Source organism: Polistes canadensis, unplaced genomic scaffold, assembly GCF_001313835.1.
Source record: "Polistes canadensis isolate GaletaPanama2010 unplaced genomic scaffold, ASM131383v1 scaffold_55, whole genome shotgun sequence".
Lineage (NCBI taxonomy): Eukaryota > Metazoa > Arthropoda > Insecta > Hymenoptera > Vespidae > Polistes > Polistes canadensis.
The window spans coordinates 733924-758192 of NW_014569602.1; the positions used below are offsets into that span (position 1 = coordinate 733924).

Below are 24269 nucleotides of genomic sequence, written 5' to 3' on the forward strand. Positions count from 1 at the left end.
AAGGAAAACCTTGGCGAAATCGTACGAGGGCGTTTATTCCCCGTCATCGAATCAAGTTTTTTCCTCCCCTCTCCTCTCTCTCTCTCTCTCTCTCTCCCTCTCCCTCTTCCTCTCCCGCTCCCTCTCTCTCTCATTCTCAGTAATGTGCATCGTGTGCCATCGATATGCTTTTGTCCCCTGTGTCTCGTGTAGTAATTGACAGAAATAATAAAGAAGACGACGGCTAATAGTGCTGATAGTGGTAATAGTGAATTTCGAATGGTGGCTATTCATTCGTCCATGTCCCTACTGCCTTCCTCGTTGTCGTTGTGGTAGTCATTATTCACCGTCGTTTTGTTATCGTCATCCTCATTATCATAGTCGTCATCGTAGTGTCGTTGTCGGTTGTACGAGTCTTCTTACGCCTCGGTAGTGCGTGCGCGAATATTATCATGTTTATGAACACCGCGACGTTACGGTGGATTGCCGCCGTTGTCGTCGTCGTCGTCGTCGTCGTCGCCGCCACCGCTTACCCTTCGTTGAACATAATAATGCCGATCGAGAAGGACGGACAGACTTGAGGAAGAGAGGCACGTAGAGGCGGGCGCGCGCGCGCGCCAGCTAGCTCCACGAGAAAGAAAGAAAGAGAAAGAAAGATAGTACGCACGCACGCACAAGCAGCGAGCGAGAAAGAGTGATAGAGAGAGAGAAGCAAGCAAAGAGGTACGATTCGCGTGCAAGGGGCTTAAGAAGCAGAGGACTCGTTGGATGTCGTCGTCGTCGTTCGTCCACGAGAGATGGACGACGCACCAGCAACAACGTTCTACTACATCGACCTCGTTGTGTTCACGTTGATCGCGGACACAGTCCCGTACGCGATTACGCTACTGCCACGAATGCCGTCGAGTGAACTCGAAGAATAAGAAGAGAAAGAAAGAGCGAACGAGACTGAGAGAGAAAGAGAGAGGAGAGAGAGAGAGAGAGAGAGCGAGAGCGAGAGCGAGAGCGAGAGTAGGAAAAGAAAAAGAGAAAGAGAGAGAAGTATAATAGTAGTGTAGTGTAGTGTAGTGTAGGTAGTAAGGTAGTGTAGTAGTGTGGTGGTGGTGGTGGTAGCAGCGGTGGTGGTGGGTGGAGGGCGAGGGGCAGGGGTGGCGGTAAGCAACGAGAAGGAGAAAGATAGGTGTCGAGAGGAGGCATTTCGCGCGTCGCAGATTTCGCGTGTGTGCAATTGTAAGACGCGATCGTAAGACGCGATCGCGAGGAGGCCGTTCGAGGTCCTCGCCCGTCTTACTGCCGTTTCGCGACAAAACAACACGATCATTACAACGACAATAACAAAAATATCATCAACAACATCTCTACGAGAGAGTAGTAAAATACTACGAAAATACTAAAAGCATCAAACAACAACAATAACGACGACGACGACGACGACGACGACGACGACGACGACGACGACGACGACGACGACGGCGACGACGACAACCACCAAGATCAGGGAAACAAATTCTCGAATAATGGAGACATTATTACCCGGCAATACAAACGGTCAATCTTACAGTCCACAGTTGAAAACCGTCTTGAAAACATATCAGCTATCGGCTGTGAAGAGCCTACAAGGTCCGAGCTCGGCCCTTTTGGGCATGGACTGTAAGACTCTGTTGCAAGAACAACCGCCCTTTCATTTCTCAGTAGCACCGGGTCGTTCCGGAAATTGCATCGCCGCCGAACGTCTAATTGACCGAATAACCGAACTTACCTCGCCTAAAGACATCGACAAAGGCAATGACCAAGGACCGGTTCCACCACCGCCGATCAACAACAACAGCCTTCCTTCCAGGCTCAGGCGGACGAACTTTGATCGGCCGTTGGATGACTCCGACGAGGATCCAGCACCTCCTGATCGTCCTAAGGTCGCTTGCGAGAAAAGAGATCTCGAGTTTCAAATACCCATTCTTACCGCTCCCGATCAGAATTGTTCCGAAAGGTGCGAGACCGTGCTCGAGGGCGAAAGTATATCTTGTTTCGTCGTTGGTGGCGAAAGGAGGTTATGTTTGCCGCAGGTATTGAACACCGTTCTACAAGATTTTTCTTTACAACAAATCCATCAGGTATGCGACGAATTGCAAATTTATTGTTCGAGAAGTACACGAGATCAATTGGAGGAACTTAAACTTTCCGGTATTTTGCCGCGTAACGCGCCGTCGTGCGGTCTGATCACTCAAACCGACGCCGAGAGGCTCGTCAGTGCTCTCCTATCGAGGACAGAACCATGCGAGCCTTCTCACCTATTACAAAGTCAAGATAGCATTGATAAGAAAGTCTGCGGTGGTAAGGCCACCACCGAGGATGACTCTATCATTAGGTTCAAAGTATATCATGAGTGTTTTGGAAAGTGCAAGGGTATCTTCGACGCCGATCTCTTCGAATCCGAGGATTCTGTGTGCATAGAGTGTCTCGAATGTGGCTGCCAATTCTCTCCCCAACGTTTTGTCAGACACGCTCATAGGTCCCTGGAAAACCGTACCTGTCATTGGGGCTTCGACTCTGCTAACTGGCGTTCTTATCTTCTACTTTCTAGAGATCAACAAAACTACAACAAGCTGCTCGCTGTCTTTCAAGAGCTTAAAGAGAAACATCTTGTACTTAACTCTAAGCGGAAACTGGAGGTATTTTTATATTTTATTATTTTCTTTGTCTGTATCTCTCTTTGCTTATTGGTGCTTCTTTAAAAACAACTTATTTTATAAATATGATAATGATTTGATAAAAAAAACACTTGAATTTTATCTCACGGTTATCTTTTTCATTTTAATCGGATTATATTTAGACAAACAAAGTAAAGATTATCTTTCTAGGATCATCATAGTTAAGCTCATCTCATAATCGCTTAAAGATTCCTGTGTCCGATATGATGATAAATTTCTTGAAAAATACTAATACCGCTGATGACTTCAATCTGTGTGTAATATCACCCTTTAAAGAATCAATGTCAAGGCAAATTACTATTCACTCTAATTCAATATTTCTTTTACATATTTTTGAAGACATTTTATATTGCAGTTAAGGCATGAGCCAGAAAAGTTGATAAAAAGAGCGAAGAAGGAAATGGGCAAAGATGAATGCGCTACCATCTACAATGGAAATGGATTAGGTATTTATCATCCGGTATCTTCGGTGGCTAGCACGACGGATCCATATTTTCAGATGCAATGGGCAGTGTTTGAATTAGCTACCAGAGGAGTATCCGCGTTTAGGCCTTGGAATGCCTCTGCTTCTCGTAAACATAGAGACAGGTAAATTAGTTAATTGAGAAAGAGAGGATGTCCATTAAAGAAAGCTTTTCATCATGGTTCTACATCTTTCTTGTATTTTCCATCTACAGCTCTTCCATGGTACCTTCCTATCTCAGTCGTGGTCCACCAGTACTACAACATCCAGAACGTGTAGTGCCATTATCTGAGTGTGAAAGATTTGAGCCACATTTTCAACCAAATGTTGCATTGGCACCGATACCAACACCTGCGATACCACCTATAGTACCTCCTGTTCATCATCAACGACACCACCAAGAGCACCGTCATCATAGTCAATGTCCGCAAAGTCCAAATGAAAAGCAACAGGAGCTCGTACCGAAACAAGAGTTTGCAGTTAAACTCGAAAAATCGTCTCCTGGACCTGCTTCTTCCGGGGGTGGTAGTGGAACCACCTCCTCTTATCCTATTTTCCCTACATGTACGGTGGAGAACGATCGAAAGGAGATATCTCAAGAAAAAAGAACAATTGTCGAGGAGAAAGTTGGGGAAGAAGAGGAAAGTGCTGCAGTAACTTCGTCGACCGTAAGCATTGATCCGCCGGCGGTCGAAGTGGGCACGTCGTCCCCCGAAAGTGATTCGGATTCTGAAGGAACTACAGCCATGGATTTGGAGGAACGACTGATTGCACTTGACGTTCCGCAGGATATATTGGAGCTAGTTCGTCGTCTAGCTTCCGAAAACGCACAGTTAAGACGACATCGTCGATCGGATGCTCGAAAAATCTCTAGGCTACGCAGTCAACTTCTAATACAACATTTACAATCAACCAATGACAGTGTCAAAAAAGAAGAAGTAGGAAACGCGAGTGTTGCGGATAGTACAGAAGGCACCGAAGAAATCGATGTTTCTTTGCGTTCGAACGATAATGAGCCCGAATCGGCAGTCCAATCGGTTAGTAATAATTAGAAATCGATCCTTATAGAAATAATTATTGAAGACGCTTGTCATTCGGCCAGATGAGCGCATTCTTATATTCAATTTAGTATTTAGATATACAATAATATGATTCTAAACAAAACGATTTAAAAATTGTCTAGTTTATGTGATATGCGAGAAGCCTTTGCTATTGTTATGTTTAATTTGAAATTTTTAATGTAAGTATACTTTATTTTCGAATTTTAATTATAATTCAATGTAGATATTGTATTATATGAAAAAAGAAAGAAAAAAAAAAAGCAAGGTAAAGAAAGAATACGTTTGAAAAATAGTTTACCAACGCTCGCGTATAACGAATAATATGATTATTACAAATAAAATATTTTCTGCATATTAAGGATGCATGAAATAAGTAATAAAAATTCGGAAAGAGAGAGAGAGAGAGAGAGAGAGAGAGAGAAAGAAAGAAAGAAAAAAAGAAGAAATTGTTTATGATCGTTTATGTTTGATCGAGCGAACATACGAAAGAAATTAAAACGATTTCCACAAACTTCTTATAGTCATGTTTGCATAATGTAAATATATATTGTCTCATTATAAGTCTATGTTAGTATAAAATATAACTCTATTATATGCGAAATATTAAAAAGTACAAAAAACCTAGGTGCTGTATTGTTACGCTAGGAATGCTCTAAGCATGGACCTAGGTGTGTTCCAGCAGCTCGTGATATGTCATAATAATAAAACACGTCATTGGGTATGTTTTAGTTGAAAAATCTTGAGAGCGCGAGATCACAATATCTTTTTTTTTTTTAGTATGGAAAGGCTGAATTATCTAACATTTTTACATAAACAATGATTTCACACTATAGTTAGGGGATCATTGATATTTTTCAATACCAAAAGATGAAGAAAAAACAAACACACACACACCTTAAAAGCTATAAATAAAAGAAATACATCACAGAGTTTTTTATTTTCTGATTAATTATTCAAGATGGCTATTATCCTCTTCTCCAAATCGCAACACGTTATTACTTTATGAATTTTCTCTTTTTAAAAGGATAACAAAAAATTAGATTAAAATCGATCTATTTTATGCCAAAATAATATTTATATGTGATGTAGATTTGTTACCCTTTCTACTTCTATATCTCATATAATATTCATTTAAAAATAATACATACATAGAGAGGAAAGGGGGAAGGAGTATATAGAAAAGAAAAGAGAGATCAAGAACGAACGAGAACATACGAGATCGATTAATTTTATGTGCAATCCAAAATTGCTAAAATATATTGCCTAAGCTTTTGATACATATTGGTATTTATTTGGAGTATTGTATATACATATCATTTTACTTTATATTTGATGCATAAAAGAAAAAACGACGATAAAGAAATCTGTTTAAAACAGACTTTTTACTACGAGTTACTATTTTCGACTCGCGAAAACTCAACACACGAGTAGTTTGCTGAAACAATACAATCGATATTGGCAAATCATTAAAAAATAAATATGAAATTATAATAACAATAATAATAACAATAATAATAATAATAATAATAATAATAATAATAATAATAATAATAATAATAATAAAAAGAAAGGAACATCTTTACGAGAAAGGTATGTCCCATTCATTGAGCCAAACTGTACTATATAATTATAAATTCTATACAGTGATGGGAGGGATGCTTTTTTTTAAAGTTTCTAGATAGAAAGTATATGGTACTAGATTAAAGACGTACCTAGGTGATATTAGACATACGAATAGAAAATTATCTAGATATGTATGTATATACTTACATTGTATGTAGGAAACTTTTACATGATTCATACATACACACACACACACACACACACACATCTTCATGTTCAATGCATATAACGTTATCTAGTTTATTCTCTATGTTACGTGCCGTATATAATAGATCTTATCTATTTGTTAAATGCGTTAAAAGAAAAGAAAGAAAAGTAGTATGCAAAAGTACATTAACAATTTATACGTACGTGAACGACTCGATTCATTTTATATCGTAATTTACCAAATGTAATATTTATACACAAGTACAAACGAAGTAAAATATACCTTGGTATGATATATCTTTTACGTACTTGTGTTCATCATATACTTCCCATCACTGGATATGCATTATATAATCTGTCGATTATCATTAGGCTTGACAAATCTTATCATATTTAAATTTATCTAATATAGCAGACAAAATAAACAGTTTCCAATATTCGTATGCCATTTACGTATATACAATCCTGTGGAGACTGCTTCGAAGATCTCTCATGAAAATGTTATGATCTAATAAATTACATCAACATATTTACCGTACAAGAATCTTTTTCATATATCTCCATAACTGTTCTCATATTTATAATTACATACCTACGTACATAATTATTATCAATGCGCTATTACATCAAAATCTCACTAAACATTAGATAAATATTTACTTTTTCCAAATCATATAACTCGAAATGATCTCACCAATTTTTCTCTGTCTAGTGAAAAGAAAAAGAAAAAAAAAAGAAAAAAGAAATGATAGATTTTCAAAGCACTCTAATATGACATTATACATTACAATCGAAAATATAGAATAGTTCTATTCATTATCGCATCTTATATAACATTTGGTCAATATACATATATTATACATAAGCTACATTATATTATTACAATATTATAAGAAATCTCACTTATATATATATACGATAAAGAACATAAATAGTCTACATTTTTCATACACGCTCAGTTTATCATAGTTACCTAGAATACGACATGAATAATAAATACATAATACAAATCATATATAAAACTCGATTTTGAGTACATTTGAGGAATATGTATATGAACAGTTTCATTAAAATCATGTAACTGCCATGACATAAAGTGTATTTTAATTTTCAAATGGAAATATATTATAAATAAATGCAATATCTATGATGCTTGCTTTTATTAAAATTTGTGCATTATATTAAATGAAATGCGTATAAGTGAGAGAGAGGAAGAGAGAGAGAGAAAGAGAGAGAGAGAGGAAGAGAGAGAAAGAAAAAAAAAAGAGAGAGAGAGAGAGAGAGTACTATGTATTTCGTTTATTGAATTAATATTCCATTCTTCTTATTCAGGATCATTGAACTCTAAGTCTATGGAAAAGAAAAAATTGTTTATGATGATAGTTGCGTGAAAATTATTATCTTTGTTGTTGTTATATGTTTAATATAGTATTCAAAACATAAAATATAAGCTATTTGTTGCGATCTATACTATAAGTATATAATATTAAAGAAGATAAACTACTGAATAGATGAAATTAAGGTATTTGCAATGTGAACTCTTTCTATGCAATAATTAGTAGCCAAATTACGCACTGTAGTATGTATTACAGTAAAAGAAAAACTGTGATACTGTAAACACAGTTTAGATTTTTCACATTAATCACAGCGACGTGATGTAGCATTATTGTGAAATGTTATCTGTTTTATGCGATATATAAGCAATTGTTATTACTTAATGTGCAAACGTATTATTGGCAGCGGTCTGTAACTACACAATAAGTTTTTTACTACATTATTACATACTTTTAAAACTGATCGTGACCCCGTATAAATCTCTGTGGATGTGCTCGACACATCCTGTTTAATGTATTTACCAGTGATTTAATTAACTTAAAAATTTAAGTTATATATATTCTATTAATTTATAAACCCAACCATGCGCCTTGCGTCTACATTTTTCTCTTTCTTACATGCAATCGAGTAAAGACGAAATATTAAATGATGTTGGAGGAAGTAGGGACATTGTCAATAGTTTATTTTCTTTGGTTATAACTTATTTATTTTTTTCAATAAAGAGTGAATCAGATTTATAATAAATAAGCGTTACATTTCTTTTTTTCAAACTATAAGAGTAGCAATTAAATAAATAGATTATTTAGATTAATAACACAATTCACGACATAAAATTTTTAAATAGATAATAATAATAATATTCTTAAGAAACAAAGAATGTCATTATATACGACAAAGTGCAAAGTAAAAGTACAAAATTTTACTTCTCATTCGAATCTTTGTATACCTCGAAAAACGAAAGATCAATTTTTAGTAGTTTATTATATATCCTCATACATAGCCAATAAGAATTTTGATAACACTTTAATGTGGGGGAAGAATGATTATTATAGTGCATATTATAGGAATCTGCAGAGTCCCTCTTATCGCATTTGTATTTCGATAGAAAATTTATCGATACACAATAATTACAAGGTGACGCAAATCCAACGATTTTATATAAAGTTATCAAATTCGTTTACTCACTCATACATGGGTGTTGTGTGTTTCACACTCGAGAGACAAACAAGAAAATCAGTTTTCAATATATATATACATACATACATACATATGAATATGCACTCTACATCTATGCATATGCACAGAATGCTTGTAACTGGTGATAAAAGCAAGCAGGGAGTGATTCTTTGTTTTTGAGAAAAATAAATTTGAAAATTTGTTGTGTAAATGTGTACTTGATTCAGTTTCTGCTCGATGGATTTTACTATTTTATTCTCGGATATTTTGAAGAGTATTTTTGCTCTTCTTAATATATTTACAATTTCTTGTTTTAGTATTATTATACTTATCGAACAAGGCTTTTGGGTTGCAGGAACAAGGGTTACAAACTCGGTCAAATATATGTGTATTCGATAAATTTTCAAACTCACTTCTTTCAAAAACAAAGGCTTCTATAAACAAATTTGATTCTACATTTTCAGCTTACTTTTTCATTATACCATCAATTAAAGAGCATCCTGTATAAATTGATGATCTACAGATCGATTAATTCATGACGTATGTGACACACGTAGATCACATATTATACATACCACACAACATACAAATACACGATTGCGAATCTTTTAAATGTAAAACGTGAAGAACTGTTATAGGGGGGGAAAAAAAAACAAACAAACCAAAACCAATCTTATCTTCGCCAATTTTATGTTAATTGAAAAAATAAAATACAATTTCGATAATATGAGAGAAAAGTTCTTCCTCTGTTACCGTAATAATAATAATAATAATTTATCAAAATTGAAGTCCTTTTTATAATCATACATTGGTATTAGACTCAAGATATGTAATTGTAAAAAAAAGAAAAAGAATTAATGATAAAAAAAAAGGCCTTCCTTTAATTGTTCAAAATTGACAAAAATCAAGGACAATGCACTTATAAGAATATGCTAAGAATATGGTAGAACAAAAGAAAGAGAGATAGAAAATATAACCGATTGAAAATGTTGAAAAGGATCTAGAAAAATCAATGGTAAATCCTAACTCGTGTGATTCTGAAGCGCCGTCTATCTATGGGACATACCACCAACGTATGGGATTTCATCAGGAGAAAATCAGAAGAAGAGGTCAGAAAAGACAGGACAGGGTAGAGTAGTAGTGGGAACAGGACAGGGGGATACGCAAGTCAAACACACAGTCGTCGCAGGTGTCGCGTTGCACGCTTTCTCTACAATTTCTATTTTAAAACATTAAAACGCTGTCAGGTATTTTTGTCGGATTATTAATTATTTCTGAAATTTCATCGATTTTCATTACTTTTCTTTTGTTCACGTTTGACTCGTTAACTTCGATCACCGGTGATGAGAGGGGAGCTAAAATAAAGATATTAAATGTTGATTTTTTTATCTCATTAATATTTATCGCAGCGAACTCTTCACGTAAAAAAAAGGGATAAAAAAGAAGAAGAAGAAGAAAAAAAAAAGAAGATTAATATTCAAGGAAAAGAGAAAGAGATCAATGTCCGCTTTGGTCTATCCAATGCTGGTTCCATGAAATTAATGCTAATTAATAATCGAAGTTAATTTGGAAATGTAATTTTTGTCGAGTTCCGGGTCTACGTAGAGAAGGATATGGCTTTCTTGTGTCCAGTTCGTATACGCCGAGGGAAGAAAAAAAAACGTAAGTTGTAAGAAAAATAAAATGTTCTTTCTTCTTTTTTAAGAATATATATGAATTTTGAGGTACCAGGTATGGGGTTCTCATCTGTTGCACTTGTAACAATTATATTGTTCTTGAATTTAACCAAATATTTCTTGAAATAATTTGTTTGCAGCTATATATAGTCTTGATTCATGATATTTTATAATTTAATTTAATATTTTATTCTGTAGAAGAAATAATTGATTAGAAATTTTTTTAACGCTGTATGTATTTTTAAAGACTAATGTATTTTAATTTGTATATTTGTATAGCTGGAATTCATAACTTCAATTTGGAAAAGGACTGTGTTGGCACAGGAGGTACAGGACTCGGTACAGGAACCAGAGCGCCATTACCACCTGGTCGTATAACTGGCAGTGCAAGCATAGAAACTTTAGTGAGAGTTGGGATAGAAAAGGAAAATGGACTTTCTCCGGATAGTAAAATGGTTATCGTTCATGACTTTACACCATGTGTCGATGACGAGTTGCAGGTCAAAAGAGGACAGGTTAGATTATTTTACATTGTATTATTTTTTTAAATTGACTCTTTGAGCTTAATATTTCATTTGTTTTTTCTTTTCATTCAATTTAGGTTGTAAATGTATTATATAGAGAAAATGACTGGGTATATGTAATAGCAGCGGATACGCGTATGGAAGGATTTGTGCCACATTCTTACTGTGCACCTTATACATCGCAATTAGCTGAATTGACGCTTGCTACTCTTATGAATAATGTTAAAAAAAAGTTGCCTAGATCCAATGAGGGTGACGGTGATATCTCCAGTACGGGTCGCTCTCAAGCATTGGATGCACCACAAACTGATACAGGGTCAGCATCAGATTGTGAAAGCTATACTCGCAATGTTGTAACCGCTGATATTAATGTTAATCGATCTAATATTACTCAATCGCAAAATTCTATACAAACAATATCGTCTCAACCAGATGTGCATCCCTTTTTCAAGGTATAATTAATTTAACATGATAACTCTTCAATTAATTAAACTAATATATATATATATAAATATTAAGTTATTTTTCATTTCATTTAAAGGATCCTTCAGCTGGAAGATATATTGTGTTATATACATTTGTCGCACGAGATGAAAACGACGTAAGTGTTGAAAGAGGAGAATTCGTAACTGTGCTAAATAGAGACGACCCTGATTGGTTTTGGGTGCTTCGACATTGCGACGGTAACGAAGGATTTGTACCATCTGGATTCGTTTATCCAGGACATGTACTTCATTCGTATGCAACAACAGGTACCGCTGCAACGACAGCAACTTCAGCCGAAACGCATACATTAGGTTTGTAGTTTATATCCTTAATACATATAAAGTAACAACTTATGACAAATATATTTATTTATTAAAATTGTGATAAACAAAAATGATTATATATAAAATTATCGTATCATAAAACATATATTTAGGTTGCACGAATGAGTATTTAAAAACCTAATAATATGACATTTGTTTTAAAAGAGACTGGCAATGGAAATATAACGGGAAGCGAACAATTACAACAGAAAAGTTTACGAGACTTCAGAGAAGAAACTCCTGGCACCGAATTAGTAGTACTCTACGATTATAAGGCGCAGGCGCCAGATGATCTATCAGTAAGAAGAGCCGACTGGATATATGCAGATTTGGGGAATCAAACGGTTGATGGTTGGCTTTGGGCATATGCACCCAAAACTCGGAAATATGGTTTTATTCCTAAGGCATATGCTCGTCCTCCTGCTATGACCAGCTTGTGATACATATAGCAATTTTCTATTTCCATTTTTATATATATATATATATATATTATACTAATAGAATATTTCTATATATATATATATGGTTTTCTTGTTAAATCATATTTTTCTTTTACCATTTTTCATAATAATCTAATATCGCAAACGAGTATTTTCTCGTTAATGATTTGCGTCAAATTATCAACATAAAATATTCTCCGATTATCGAAAACGTGACTAATGTATGATAACGTTTAAGTTGAGATTGGTGCAGCCAGAAGTAATATGACCGATCAAACCTTCGTGAAGAACGATACAATCACCTTTAAAGAAAACTTCTTGGGGACGTTGTGCAGTCCTCAGTGAATTTATTGGACCCGTAAATGTTAACGATCGAAAACTTTCGTTATCGATATTATCTACGACCTGTTTAAAAACCTTTCTTTTAGCATGTTGACACGAATTTGATATCTTAAAAAATGAATATATAGGTTAACGTACTTGAATAGTATATCGGAGAATATCTGCAGCATTTCCGATATCCAATCCCGCGATCCAGACGATTATTATATTCCTTTCGCATTGACCTTCTCCACTAGCATAAACTTCATTGGAAAATGAATAACTATTTGTGGGGTGTAAACGAGCAGCTAATAGTGGAAGTGGTAGACGATTCCGATATTTAGGATTGATCTGGTTACTATTGAACAATCGTGCAGCAGAGTCTCTTGCAATCAAATAAAAATTCATGTTAGAGATAAATTCTAACGAATTGAGTCGAATTCATGATTTATTAAAATCGATTAGTTCATGATGATAATTATAATACTCACGATAATTTACCAGATACCAGTAGAAGAGCTAAACATCGACTGGTGTTATAAGAAAGTGCTGAGAAACCAACGATCAATGTACTTTTCAGCCCAGGATCGACGCTCAGAATAGGTACTTCCGGATGATCGAAAAGGAAATGATGCGTTAATGCCGAAAAAGCAACGTTAACGGAACAATCGACGCGAGGACAGCGTATTGGTCTACGAGAACATTCCCAGGTAGTTTGTACATTGAATTTTAATTCAGAACCGTAGTGATCTCGGTCATCTTTCCGTAACAAGTTAAAGTAACTTTGTTGCTGATAATATTTGGCATCATTTTGTTCGACATTGCAATTATCAGGATAGGTAGAGTCCATCATTTTATGTCCTTCTGTAGAGACACAGGTTGTTATTGTAAATTCTTGAATTTACTATAATTCATGTCGTATTTTACAAATTGTTCTTGTCGTTGTTGTAATTGGTTTTCACTGGATTGTGCAAGTATGTTTATAAAAGGAAAATATTTGATTATCAGTGCCACCGACGTAGCGGCACTTGATACTTTAACTTACAAATATAATAAGGATAGTTGAGCGTGGGAAGAGATAAAAAAAAAGAAGAAGAGATAAGTGCATATCAGAAAAGAGAGGACAACGAAATTAAAGATATCTGCGTTTACGTGGCGTTGACCTGATTGAAAGGAATAGTGTTCTATGCAACGACGACACAAGAGATGTCCTTGGAAAGAAATAGATGTTCGTTTTAAAGCAACATTCGTCTCGTCTGTAGTTTTCCCAGTTAGACTGAGATGACAAACAGAGCACAGACCAAGTCTCGTCTCTGTTTTAATCTCTGGATTTGCGTGATGATTTGATGATACCATCTTCTTCTTTTTTTCTTTGCCCTCTTCTTCTTCTTCTTCCTCTTCTTCATCTTCTTCGTATTCCTCTTCTTCCGTCAATTCCATAGAAATCCTTTTATCGCATGCCCTTTCACTCGTCTGCAGCTGTTTGCTGCATTTAACGTAATGCTGATAATCCATTTCCTTAGAAAAATATCATCAATTCGTTGTAGATTAATTTGTCTCTCTTCCTCTTTGTTTTATTAGAATCGTAAAATAGAACAAAGCGAACTTCGGATAAAGTAATATTTACATTTTTGGAACAATCTTTGAAAAAAAAAAAAAAAAAATAAATTCATGATTTAAAGAGATTCACTCTGTATATGTAAGGATTTTCTTAATAAATAAGAAGTATTGCATTGTGGTGGATTCAGGATACAAAAGTTAAATATAATAACAGCTTGCTTTATGAATAGCATAATACTTGCGAGAATATCTAAAATAATAGGAAATGGTTTAAAAAATTCAGCAATCTATGATTAAAGCTTATACTCAAATTAAAGGTGTTCAGTGTTTGAACAATTTATGTAATTTTAACTATCTTAATTTAATTTTATAATAAAATGAAGACCATAACTTGGTATTAACTATTTGGTTTGAATCCACTATTACGATATTTCCCATTTAGTAAGATAACCCAGTATATTGAGAAAGAAATAACGATGATCTCTTTTCCTCAATGTGTTCGCAATGACGTTTTATTCGGTCACGTGCCTTTCGTTGATTTTTAATCGTTCGGTCGTCTGCCCCGTTATTATCACAATGATGATCCACCGTCCTTTTATCCATTTTTTTCTTAAAATTTCTTGGGTCAATTTGTTTATCGTCCGGCACGATAACCCTCGTTCCGATAATACGTCAATGTACCTTCACTATATAACTGCGAATCGTACGAGTGCAATTACTAAAAAAGAAGAAGAAGAAGACTCGCTTTTTCTATTATCTGAAATACGTAATTACTTTTTTTTTTTATATTTGCTATAAATGGAAATATTGTTTAAAATAACCGAACGAAAATATTTGATTTTGTAAAATACAGAAACAATAAGTTAAGCGTGCGTTCTTGCGCAAAGAGGCATTTCTTGTTTACTTTTATGTTTAATTATTTTGAAATATATTTTATCGTTTAAACATTTAGCGACAACGTTGCGAAAGAATGCACTTCTTCGAAGATTAAACTTACTGCATTAAAAGTGAGGTCAGAAAAAACCGACTAAAGAAATATAATAAAAATTCTTAATGACGTAAATCTAGTTAACCCCTCGTTAAAAAAAAAGACGAAAAAATTTGACAACGTTTTTAAAAGCAAGGCATCGTAAACGAATTTGACGATAACAACACGATACAATATAGTTTTTTTTTTATACTCGAAGAAATATATTAATGGCCGGATTATAACAGTCCCAAAAATAATTATAATAAATCGTATTTAGAGTTTTTATTGTAAACCCGTGTAATTTATTTTAATTTTATTTTTCTACCCGTTAACCGGAAAGACCTTGATTTATGAATATAGTATGTATGTATGTATGTATGTGATTACATTTGTCAGACCATGTTGGCAGAGAAACAAATTCCGGTGATTCCGGAAAGAGTTTAAATCCTCTGCCATTTATTATATATACTTAATTACACACATGCATATATACCAACGTAATGTGCTACGCGTGTATCAAATACAAATTTCTTGTTCTTTCATTTTCACATAATTTAATCAAATATTACAAGTTACGATATCATCTATGTAATAATAACAATTAATTACTTGCTGAGAATATCTTTATTTCGCAGTTGCAAGTAATAATAATAATAATAATAATATTTAGGTGATGTATTTACGTGATACATAAATCACTGCTCTTAAAATTTGTATATGTAAATAAATAATTTATAATGAACGTGAGCAAATCGAATACGTTAAAATAATTTTTGTTTCTTTCTTTCTTCTTAATTATGACGATTATTATACAAAGGATTTGAATTTTAAATATTTAATAATTGCACTCTAATAAGAAAAAGAAGAGAAGTGTTTGTTTTGTTGCAATACACTTTTCTAAAGATACGTTCTCGTTGAAGTGATCTAAACCATTGCATGATGATTAAAATTAAATGTACATATTTATATATTAAAGTGATTTAAAATAATAGTGTATAATATTGGATACGTTATTTTTTATTTCATTTAAGCACAATCCGATAGAGTAGGATGTGTTTGTCGCGCTAAAATATATATTTTAATAGCTAAAAGTAAATAATTAACAATAGATGAACTATGCTCTGAGCTTACAAATGTTTATCTAATTTCTATGTATGATATATTTTTCATTATTTATTTATTTATTTATTTTTAAATACTCATTCTCTTTATGACTTGTAATTGCGTACAAATCTCATCAATAATACTATTTATCCCAAGATCACCTGTTTTCATATAAAAGTTTATAATGCGATAAGATATATACCTAACTGGTTTATTCTATTAACGAATTAACTTTTTCAATTTAATCTTATAGAAGCAGATTCTCTTGTATATCAATTTCTCTGTATACATTTGCAGAATCAAATTTTATTATTCATTGGAAATAACTTTTCTTTCTTTCGTTCTTAATTGTTCAAGACAAAATAATACAATAAAATAAGATGCATTATGATGATGCTTTTAAACTATATTAAATATATAGTTTTTTAACAATTATGCGTTATTATTAATGTAAGATCATCTTTTTTATGTCCTGTTAATCTTAAAACTTAATATATTATATTATTATAAATATTTCAATTCTTTTTTTTTTTACTATACAAGCTTTGACAATTATCGCAGAAATGAATAATACTTTATCGTGGAAACCTCAATCTTGACTGCCCTGTTTTTAAATCTTATAAAGACACCTTTACTTTTATTGATAACGTCTTAACATGTTATATCCATCATTTACTTTCATCACAGCCAAGAGAAGAGTCTTTTGTCGAAATATAAGTTTATATATTTATATGTATATATTAAAAAAACAAGGAAAAACTTTACATTGCTTCAACATATCCGGTTTCTCATGTAATATGATGTATAAGAGACCGGATTTAAAAAAATTGTTAAATAATTTCTTATTCTTATCAAAAGATGTTTAAGATAACAAAAGTAATTTCAGAATCGTTAAGAAAATTATTCGATTAACGAAGGTATTTCGGCGATATTCTCTATACAATTATTTGAATAATCGAACAAAAATTTAAATGAATCCTTTTATCTAGCTATATATGTATCATTTAAATTAAATATTATTTTAATAGCACAAAGTTGCCATTACAATTTAATCATCTAGGAAAAAAATTTAACAATTTGACATAGATACAGATCAAACATCATGCATGGTCCACGTAATAATTAATAACAGGCTATGCAAGGCGCGCGATTTATGGATAATAGATATAAACATATAACTCAAAATATACTGCATCACACTCAAAAGAAATATGTACTTGTGAATATATTATACATTTATCTACAACAACACAATTTCTAATGAGTTATATGTATACGCTATTGAACTTGCAATCCTTGTAGTTTTGTACAAGAAGGTGTATCTATACGTTTAGCTTTTTCGAACATTTCCGAATCTTGAAAACTACGAGCTTTCCATAACATCGCTTCTCCTACGAATAATAAGAGAATGATTGAGTATTAATATAGAATATTTTTATAATACAAAAATATTATACTTATTTTTAACGTACTGTAACTTCTTTCCCTATAACAGTCTTGTCTTAAAGTCAACAAATACTCTTCCTCAACTGATATTTCTAATCGACGCAAACTGCCCTGATATTCGGTATGGAAATTTTCTTTAACGTAATATGGTACATTAAGTTTTTGAGTTTTTCTTGTTATAGAATATTTGCTAATAAAGGAATGAAAAATGTTAACATCTTGATAATAAATTTCACAATGTATTATTCGTTTTTATAATCTCAAAAATCATATATTTAATAAAAAAAATCACTCTTGCAATATAATAATGAATACTTACGCACTAGGATGTAAACTATATATAGGATCTGATATAAAAAAACTGCTCATCATAGATATCAATATTAACAACAAAAGAAGCAATGATTGGACAAACGTCGTATATCCAGTTGCTTGCTAAAAGATTATAAATTATTTATAATTATCTTCAAAAAAAAAAATACATTATATAATATTGAAATATTAATATTTTCTACTTTTCTTGATACCTGAGAATGAGAGCTCTGAGATTGTGTTTCTTGCTGTCTCATCCATCTACCACCTGTACGTCTCATATAAAATTCTTGTTGAGGTATTCCTCCACCAAAGAACATATTAAATAATTCCTCAGCAGTGATGTCAGCTAAATAATATTTAATAAACATTTTAAATAAACATTTTCATTAAAAATACTTAAATATTCAAATTACCTTCAAAACCTCGCGTGTAATTATAATGCGTATGAGTCTGACGAGCTTGGCTACTTTGTAGTCTTTCCTCTTCGGGACCGTAAAGATCATATTGTTTCCGTTTCTCAACATCCGTAAGAATAGCAACAGCATTTCCAATAGCTTAATTTAAAAATTATATAACACATTTTTAATCTATTATTTATCTTATGTCGTTAAATAATCTTTTGTTAAGATGATTTACCTTTAAAAGATTCTGCAGCTCCTGGTGCTTTGTTTTTGTCAGGATGTAATTGAAGCGCCAATTTTTTGTAAGCTTTTTTGATATCGCTATCAGTTGCCTCTTTATTTACTCCCAAAATTTCATAATAATCTTTACATTTCTTAATTCTATAAACGTTTGATTAGATTAAACAATGACAAACCTGTATTATTTGTAATTATTTAAGATTATACTCTTATGTTAAACAATATAATTTTCATTGTACTTTAATGTATATGTAAATATTAAATAGAATAAAATGATATATTAAAGAGGTATATATATATATATATATATATATATGTATATATAAAAGGTGTATGCCTTTTCACTGCTTCAAGTTGATCTTTTGTATATTCGACAGTAGCCTGTGCTTGAGAGCCTTCTTTATTAGCGGTATGCCTCTTTCTAACGGTAGGCTCTGATTCACTTTTTCCATTTTGTTTTAATAAATTTGTTACTTTTGTTAATAGATCTATCAAAATAATATACAAAGTCATCTCTTCTATAGATTAAACAACAAAGGTTATTATTTGTATTTCTACTTGGCCCTTAACGATACACTCTGCGACGTGATTAATTATATTACAAGAACAAATACTCTATATTTAAATGACAATATTAATTACATTTCTCTACGCACCCTTAATCTTGCACTCAATTAAATGTAATTAATACTGTTTATAGGAGTAAATGAGTGATCTATTAAAAATCTGAAGTAAGAAAAATCATACGAGAACTTTTATTCCTTACCATCTGTTTTTTGGGTCGGATAAAGTTTTTGTGCCTTGCGTATAAATTTTTCCGCATCTTCGAATTTTTTTTCTCGAATATAACGTTCCGCAAGATCGACACATCTTTCTGCCTCATCTTTGTTACCGTCCATGTTAACTTCACTTCGAAATCAGATTTGAGAGTGAGAAATTGATAGAATAAATCGAAAATGACAGTGCAGAATTATAAACAAATTCGATCAAGTCAGCCTATTACGCGACTTTCCCCACGATTATTTCAATAATTTAATAAATTATGTGATAATGATCAACATTGCGCATGATATCGGAAAAACACGAATGTATTGTTTAATGAATTACGACGACGAACGAACTTTTCCTTTACGAAAATCTCGATCGTGACTGGACAACGTGTATAATCTATCACGTGACGTGTATCTAACTGCGGTCATTAGATACTTTTACACAAATATCATTGGGTTGTTCAATTTTTCATCAACCATGAACATTAACGATGCACATTTGTATTTTTTATTATTCAATACAATTCTAACGATTAATTTGAGATGGAAAATTAAAAATTAAGCCGAATAAAAGGATTCCTTGCACGACACACAGATTTGTTTTAATAACATTTGAGTCATTAAGGTAGTTTTCCATTAAAAGTACGTTGTAAATTGATGATCGTACTTTTTTATTTTTCTACTTTTTTTTTATTTAGACTAATTATTTCAATTTTATTATTGTATTAATAATTGTATTATATAGTGTGGTGATTTTAAAAATAATAATTGTCTAATAATTTTCATTTGTCGGATTATTCAAGAATGCCGCGCTTTCAAAGTTTTTTTACTCAACATGATGTTTCATGTATATGTATTATATTATCGATGATTTAAATATTATATGACATTTATAAAGCTTCATGCTCTGTGTGTGTGAATAACTCTGGAAAGATAAGAAAACATTTTGTGCTTATCCTTTTATCACATCTACAATATATACTTCCTTATCTTAGGGATATATCAAGGTTATTATTTAATACAATAATTATCCGACGATTGTGTCAAAGATAGATTAAAACGATTTAAAGTAACGTTTGCAAAATAAGTAATAAATTAATTGTAATAACTATCAGATTCACGATACAGATTTTTATATCAATAAAGAGAAATTTATGTAAAATCAATATTATTTTATCAAAGATAAATAATGAGCGTTCTAGTATTATTTATATTAATAAAGTCAACATTAGAAGTGAATACATTATCTAAAAGTTTATATTTCCAATTAGATGGCCACTCGTTGGGGTATAGTCGGCGCTGGAAAAATTTCGCATGACTTTGTAGCGAGTATAACGTCCAAAGAAGAGCATGAAGTAATTGCTGTTGCTGCAAAAGATTTTTCGAGAGCGATAAATTTCGCAAAAGATTTAAATATTAAAAAATCTTATAGTAGTTATATGTTATTAGCAAAAGATAAAGATATTCGTATGTAATACTACGTTATTATATTTAAAATATGCGTGTAAAGGAATAAAAAGCTAACTTTCTTAATTGTTATATTTTTTCAGAGATTGTATATATTGGTACGTTGAATACAACACACTATGAATTAGCAAGGATTATGCTAGAACATGGTAAACATGTACTTTGCGAGAAACCATTAACAATGAATATGAACCAAACGAAATCGTTGATAAAATTTGCTAGAAGTAAAAATCTTTTCCTAATGGAAGCAGTTTGGAGTCGTTTTTTCCCATCTTATACAATCATTCAAAAAGAAATTGATTCCGGCAATATAGGAAAAATTCGTCAAGTTATTATTCCACTTGGATTTAATTTAGAAAATGTTGAAAGAATTAAGTACGTAAATAAAACTATTTGTTTTTATTATATATTAATAATATCACTTTATATTTGATCGCATCTGTAATTAAACTAAATAATTATTATATAAATTAATATTTTATAAGTTCTCTATGATAATTTTAGTAAGAAGAGCTTGGGTGGTGGTACCATATTGGATTTAGGTGTATATTGTCTACAATTTCTCTGCATGATTTTTAATAATAAAATGCCTCATACGATTAAAGCTACTGGATTCGTAAACGAAGATGGAGTAGACGTATCAACTTCTACAACACTTTTGTACGATGAAAACATAACAGCTACTATTTTAACGCATAGTTTAGTAACTTTGTCTAACGAAGCTTATATCTATGGAGAAAAAGGAACAATACGTGTACCAAATTTTTGGTGTCCTACTGAACTATATTTGCCAGGGCAGCATTCCCAAATTCCATTACCGGAATCTGAATATAAAATGAATTTCAAAAATAGCGAGGGATTATATTATGAAGCGAATGCAGTTCGTTTGTGTCTTCAAAAAGGTATTCCACTCTTTTAACCATTGAGTCCCAAGTAATAAAATCATGCTGTTTAGATCTTTTGTCCAAAAGCTACATTATTGAACACGATTTTTCTAAATACATCTAGGACTCAAACAGTTAATATCAATTCTTGATATAACATTGCTTTTTTATTTAACAACTATATATGTATTCTGTATAGGTAAGGTAGAACACCCACTCATGACTCACGAGACATCTATATTAATTGCACAATTAGAAGATGAACTTCGAAATCAAATTGGCGTTACATATCCTGAAGACTCAATTTTTTAATAATGATTCTTAATTTAATATACATATATATAAATTGATGTGTATGTATAAATACATATATAAATTATATTATACATTTATAATAATAATAATAATAATAATAAAAAGAGTTCATTTTAATTTGTTTTTTTCCCCACATTCTCTAAATTACATAGTATAAGTGAAAAGAAAGAAATATTTTTATACGAGTAATATAAAAAGTTTGTACCATTTATTTTTTGAATGCATGAAGAGCATAAAACATCGAAGTATTCGATGACCAAATCCATTCATGTTTTAATGGATTATATATTAATCCATGAATCAGTTTAGTTTTTAAACCATCTAATAGGAGAAAATATTTTGTCAGAATAATACAACTAAGAATTTATAATTATATAATAATCTTATCGATCTATATATAATGCGTATGTATACATATATATATATATATATATATATATATATAGTATCTTACAAATTTCTAGCAAACGTTGAACTTCTTCTGGCGAAATAAATTTATTCCATTCGTGTGTTCCCATCGGTACATATTTAAGTATATATTCTGCTGCAATAATTACACTCAACCAAGATAACAAAGTTCTGTTTGGTGTAGTAATGAACAGCGACCCTCCAGGCTTCACAATTGCTGAACAACACTAATTATAATTGATAGTTCAAAATAAAGAACTATAAAAGAATTCTTGTGCTTTCATGCTATTTAACGTATTCCTTGCCATGTGTACCATTTCCAAGAAACTCATTTCTATGCCAAATGATATATAATTTATTAAGCCTTATAGTTTGTATCATTTTTGGTACACATGGTATGGAAACGACAATTAATCAATATCAGCTTGGTGGATAACGGGTTAATCTATTTGATTCGTGTATATGTCATAAATACTTACTTTAAGAAACAATTGTGGATCGATAACGTGTTCTATGACTTCTGAAGCTACAACTGCATCATACTTCTCTTTATTTTCTTTCTCAAAATTTTCGACAGTAGTTTGAACATAATTTAATTTTCCTAATAAGTCAGAATCTAATAAGGCATGTTTCTTAGCAACATCTATCAACTGCAACGAAGTATCTATTCCAGTAACTTCAGCTCCTATTCTGGCTAATGGTTCGGACAATATTCCACCACCACATCCGACGTCTAAAATCTTAGTACCTTTTAATGGTAAATTTGTATCACCTTTAATAATTCCTGTGTTAGCTAAGCCGTCTCGTACAAATTGTATTCTATTGCGATTAAATTGATGAAGAAGAAATAAATGACCATTGGGATCCCACCAATCATTACTCATTTTTTCAAAAAATTCAATTTCTTTGGGATCTATAGTAGATCCAAATCTTACGCTGTTTATTACACATTTAAATGTTTCTGAAATGCTAGAGAAATATATTTAATATTATTATAATATTTTAATTAAACGGATTATTATGTTCAAACGAATGTATCATTTATTATTTACTATTATTTCTTAATCACCCATTTTTATCTATTTTTACTTTCAATTTACAAAAACCATTTTGTATACATACTTATTGAATGAAATAAATTTTCCATAGGTATTACTTCGCATTAAAATTTTTCGTGACTTCATTCTTCACCGTTTCTATTTTATCAATAAATTAAACAATTTTGTATAACATTTATATATTAACAAAGATTAAAAATAGATATAATATATAAGATATTTCTTAACTATATAACAGTTAAAAAAAATTATATTATATAATGATTAATATGATAAAAGAAGATATATCTCAATATGTTTCATATAAAAACAATTGACTACACAGTTGGATTCTAATAAACAATTTATATCTTATTGTCGATATTAATCCTTATAGATCTAGCTTCCACGTGACACAAATATTTTGTTGTGTGGTCGTACAATACATGAAAAATGTGATAAGAACGTATATTTGCAGAAAATAATTGTAACCCTGCGAAAATCACGTATGAAAAGATAACAACCGATAAAAGGGTTAAGTTTAAGAATTGAGAGGATTATACTGATATGTAATTCTGAATCGTTGATATTAGAGTTAGCACAATTTGTGTTCACCTATTTATATGAAAATTACGATAATTCATCTTGACTCTTTGATCTATCGATGATAACTTATCATTTAAATGTCAGAACTCATGATGTTATTTAAAAAGTAAGAAATATAAAGTCTTTAAAAGATTCCGATATAAATTATTTAAATCATTTATCATTATCATATTAATTTATTGTTTTGTGTGCTTACCCACGAAGCCTATATACAAGGAGGACGATCGCAGTGTTATAAATGTGTCAACGTATATACATTATGAGAGGATGATTTCTATTGCCACTAGAGAGCGCGTCGATTCGACGGATCAGATCAAAAAACAAAAAACATCGAAGAGAACTATTTGGGTGCGTTCCACTAAGCGCTCACAACGATCACGCTCACGACCACAGTTTTTCCCGTTCCACTTACCTACGAGCGTTACTGTCGTAAATTCAAGTGGAATGGACTATGGTGCGTTTTGAGCGTGGAGGTAATAATACA

General features: G+C 31.8%; 6 protein-coding genes across 7 annotated transcripts; 3 read left to right on the plus strand and 3 right to left on the minus strand.

The window, feature by feature from the left end:
- Nucleotides 1–1077: 1077 nt before the first annotated feature.
- Nucleotides 1078–6705, plus strand: LOC106785672 (ski oncogene). The gene is made up of 3 exons (XM_014746313.1): nucleotides 1078–2648; nucleotides 3043–3275; nucleotides 3365–6705. The coding sequence occupies exons 1-3, from the start codon at nucleotides 1497–1499 to the stop codon at nucleotides 4200–4202; spliced, it is 2223 nt and encodes a 740-aa protein (XP_014601799.1). The 5' UTR covers nucleotides 1078–1496; the 3' UTR covers nucleotides 4203–6705.
- Nucleotides 6706–7196: 491 nt separating this feature from the next.
- LOC106785677 lies at nucleotides 7197–12021 on the plus strand. Its single transcript, XM_014746324.1, has 5 exons — nucleotides 7197–10154; nucleotides 10448–10683; nucleotides 10770–11144; nucleotides 11234–11489; nucleotides 11667–12021. The coding sequence occupies exons 1-5, from the start codon at nucleotides 10106–10108 to the stop codon at nucleotides 11939–11941; spliced, it is 1191 nt and encodes a 396-aa protein (XP_014601810.1). The 5' UTR covers nucleotides 7197–10105; the 3' UTR covers nucleotides 11942–12021.
- A 40-nt stretch (nucleotides 12022–12061) lies between these two features.
- On the minus strand, nucleotides 12062–15298 carry LOC106785676. Its single transcript, XM_014746323.1, has 5 exons — nucleotides 14351–15298; nucleotides 13426–13780; nucleotides 12754–13126; nucleotides 12422–12647; nucleotides 12062–12346 (listed from the first exon to the last, which is right to left on the minus strand). The coding sequence occupies exons 1-5, from the start codon at nucleotides 14423–14425 to the stop codon at nucleotides 12158–12160; spliced, it is 1218 nt and encodes a 405-aa protein (XP_014601809.1). The 5' UTR covers nucleotides 14426–15298; the 3' UTR covers nucleotides 12062–12157.
- Nucleotides 15299–15401: 103 nt separating this feature from the next.
- LOC106785678 (dnaJ homolog subfamily B member 12) lies at nucleotides 15402–19573 on the minus strand. The gene is made up of 8 exons (XM_014746325.1): nucleotides 19065–19573; nucleotides 18636–18786; nucleotides 18294–18439; nucleotides 18071–18211; nucleotides 17870–18003; nucleotides 17662–17777; nucleotides 17369–17532; nucleotides 15402–17287 (listed from the first exon to the last, which is right to left on the minus strand). The coding sequence occupies exons 1-8, from the start codon at nucleotides 19195–19197 to the stop codon at nucleotides 17175–17177; spliced, it is 1098 nt and encodes a 365-aa protein (XP_014601811.1). The 5' UTR covers nucleotides 19198–19573; the 3' UTR covers nucleotides 15402–17174.
- A 372-nt stretch (nucleotides 19574–19945) lies between these two features.
- Nucleotides 19946–21794, plus strand: LOC106785709 (trans-1,2-dihydrobenzene-1,2-diol dehydrogenase-like). Its single transcript, XM_014746387.1, has 5 exons — nucleotides 19946–20075; nucleotides 20340–20535; nucleotides 20619–20910; nucleotides 21040–21437; nucleotides 21619–21794. The coding sequence occupies exons 2-5, from the start codon at nucleotides 20340–20342 to the stop codon at nucleotides 21729–21731; spliced, it is 999 nt and encodes a 332-aa protein (XP_014601873.1). The 5' UTR covers nucleotides 19946–20075; the 3' UTR covers nucleotides 21732–21794.
- On the minus strand, nucleotides 21708–24076 carry LOC106785710 (ubiquinone biosynthesis O-methyltransferase, mitochondrial). Of its 2 annotated transcripts, XM_014746388.1 has the most exons (5): nucleotides 23982–24044; nucleotides 23265–23338; nucleotides 22622–23111; nucleotides 22189–22369; nucleotides 21708–22055 (listed from the first exon to the last, which is right to left on the minus strand). In XM_014746388.1, exons 2-5 carry the CDS (start codon nucleotides 23324–23326, stop codon nucleotides 21943–21945), a joined length of 846 nt encoding a protein of 281 aa, XP_014601874.1. In that variant the 5' UTR covers nucleotides 23327–23338; nucleotides 23982–24044; the 3' UTR covers nucleotides 21708–21942. The 2 variants fall into 2 exon arrangements, with proteins under 2 accessions (XP_014601874.1, XP_014601875.1); XM_014746389.1 differs by lacking the exon at nucleotides 23265–23338 and having other exon boundaries at nucleotides 23982–24076.
- Between the last annotated feature and the right edge of the window lie 193 nt (nucleotides 24077–24269).

Bases quoted from the DNA above. Each gene is read 5' to 3' on its own strand.
- LOC106785710 (XM_014746388.1), bottom strand. From the start codon at position 23,326: ATGAAGTCACGAAAAATTTTAATGCGAAGTAATACCTATGGAAAATTT. The intron at 22,370-22,621 runs GTAAGTATTTAT...AATTATAATTAG, and splicing joins ATCCACAATTGTTTCTTAAA to TGTTGTTCAGCAATTGTGAA. The intron at 22,056-22,188 runs GTAAGATACTAT...TTCTCCTATTAG, and splicing joins TCAACGTTTGCTAGAAATTT to ATGGTTTAAAAACTAAACTG.
- LOC106785676 (XM_014746323.1), bottom strand. From the start codon at position 14,425: ATGGATAAAAGGACGGTGGATCATCATTGTGATAATAACGGGGCAGAC. The intron at 12,648-12,753 runs GTGAGTATTATA...TTTGATTGCAAG, and splicing joins CTGGTATCTGGTAAATTATC to AGACTCTGCTGCACGATTGT. The intron at 12,347-12,421 runs GTACGTTAACCT...GTTTTTAAACAG, and splicing joins TTCTCCGATATACTATTCAA to GTCGTAGATAATATCGATAA.
- LOC106785709 (XM_014746387.1), top strand. From the start codon at position 20,340: ATGGCCACTCGTTGGGGTATAGTCGGCGCTGGAAAAATTTCGCATGAC. The intron at 20,536-20,618 runs GTATGTAATACT...ATATTTTTTCAG, and splicing joins AGCAAAAGATAAAGATATTC to AGATTGTATATATTGGTACG. The intron at 21,438-21,618 runs GTATTCCACTCT...TATTCTGTATAG, and splicing joins TCGTTTGTGTCTTCAAAAAG to GTAAGGTAGAACACCCACTC.
- LOC106785672 (XM_014746313.1), top strand. From the start codon at position 1,497: ATGGAGACATTATTACCCGGCAATACAAACGGTCAATCTTACAGTCCA. The intron at 2,649-3,042 runs GTATTTTTATAT...TTTATATTGCAG, and splicing joins ACTCTAAGCGGAAACTGGAG to TTAAGGCATGAGCCAGAAAA. The intron at 3,276-3,364 runs GTAAATTAGTTA...TTCCATCTACAG, and splicing joins TCTCGTAAACATAGAGACAG to CTCTTCCATGGTACCTTCCT.
- LOC106785678 (XM_014746325.1), bottom strand. From the start codon at position 19,197: ATGGACGGTAACAAAGATGAGGCAGAAAGATGTGTCGATCTTGCGGAA. The intron at 18,212-18,293 runs GTAAATCATCTT...TTTTAAATTAAG, and splicing joins AGCTGCAGAATCTTTTAAAG to CTATTGGAAATGCTGTTGCT. The intron at 17,533-17,661 runs GTAAGTATTCAT...TTCCTTTATTAG, and splicing joins TATAGTTTACATCCTAGTGC to CAAATATTCTATAACAAGAA.
- LOC106785677 (XM_014746324.1), top strand. From the start codon at position 10,106: ATGGCTTTCTTGTGTCCAGTTCGTATACGCCGAGGGAAGAAAAAAAAA. The intron at 10,684-10,769 runs GTTAGATTATTT...CATTCAATTTAG, and splicing joins TGCAGGTCAAAAGAGGACAG to GTTGTAAATGTATTATATAG. The intron at 11,490-11,666 runs GTTTGTAGTTTA...TTGTTTTAAAAG, and splicing joins AGCCGAAACGCATACATTAG to AGACTGGCAATGGAAATATA.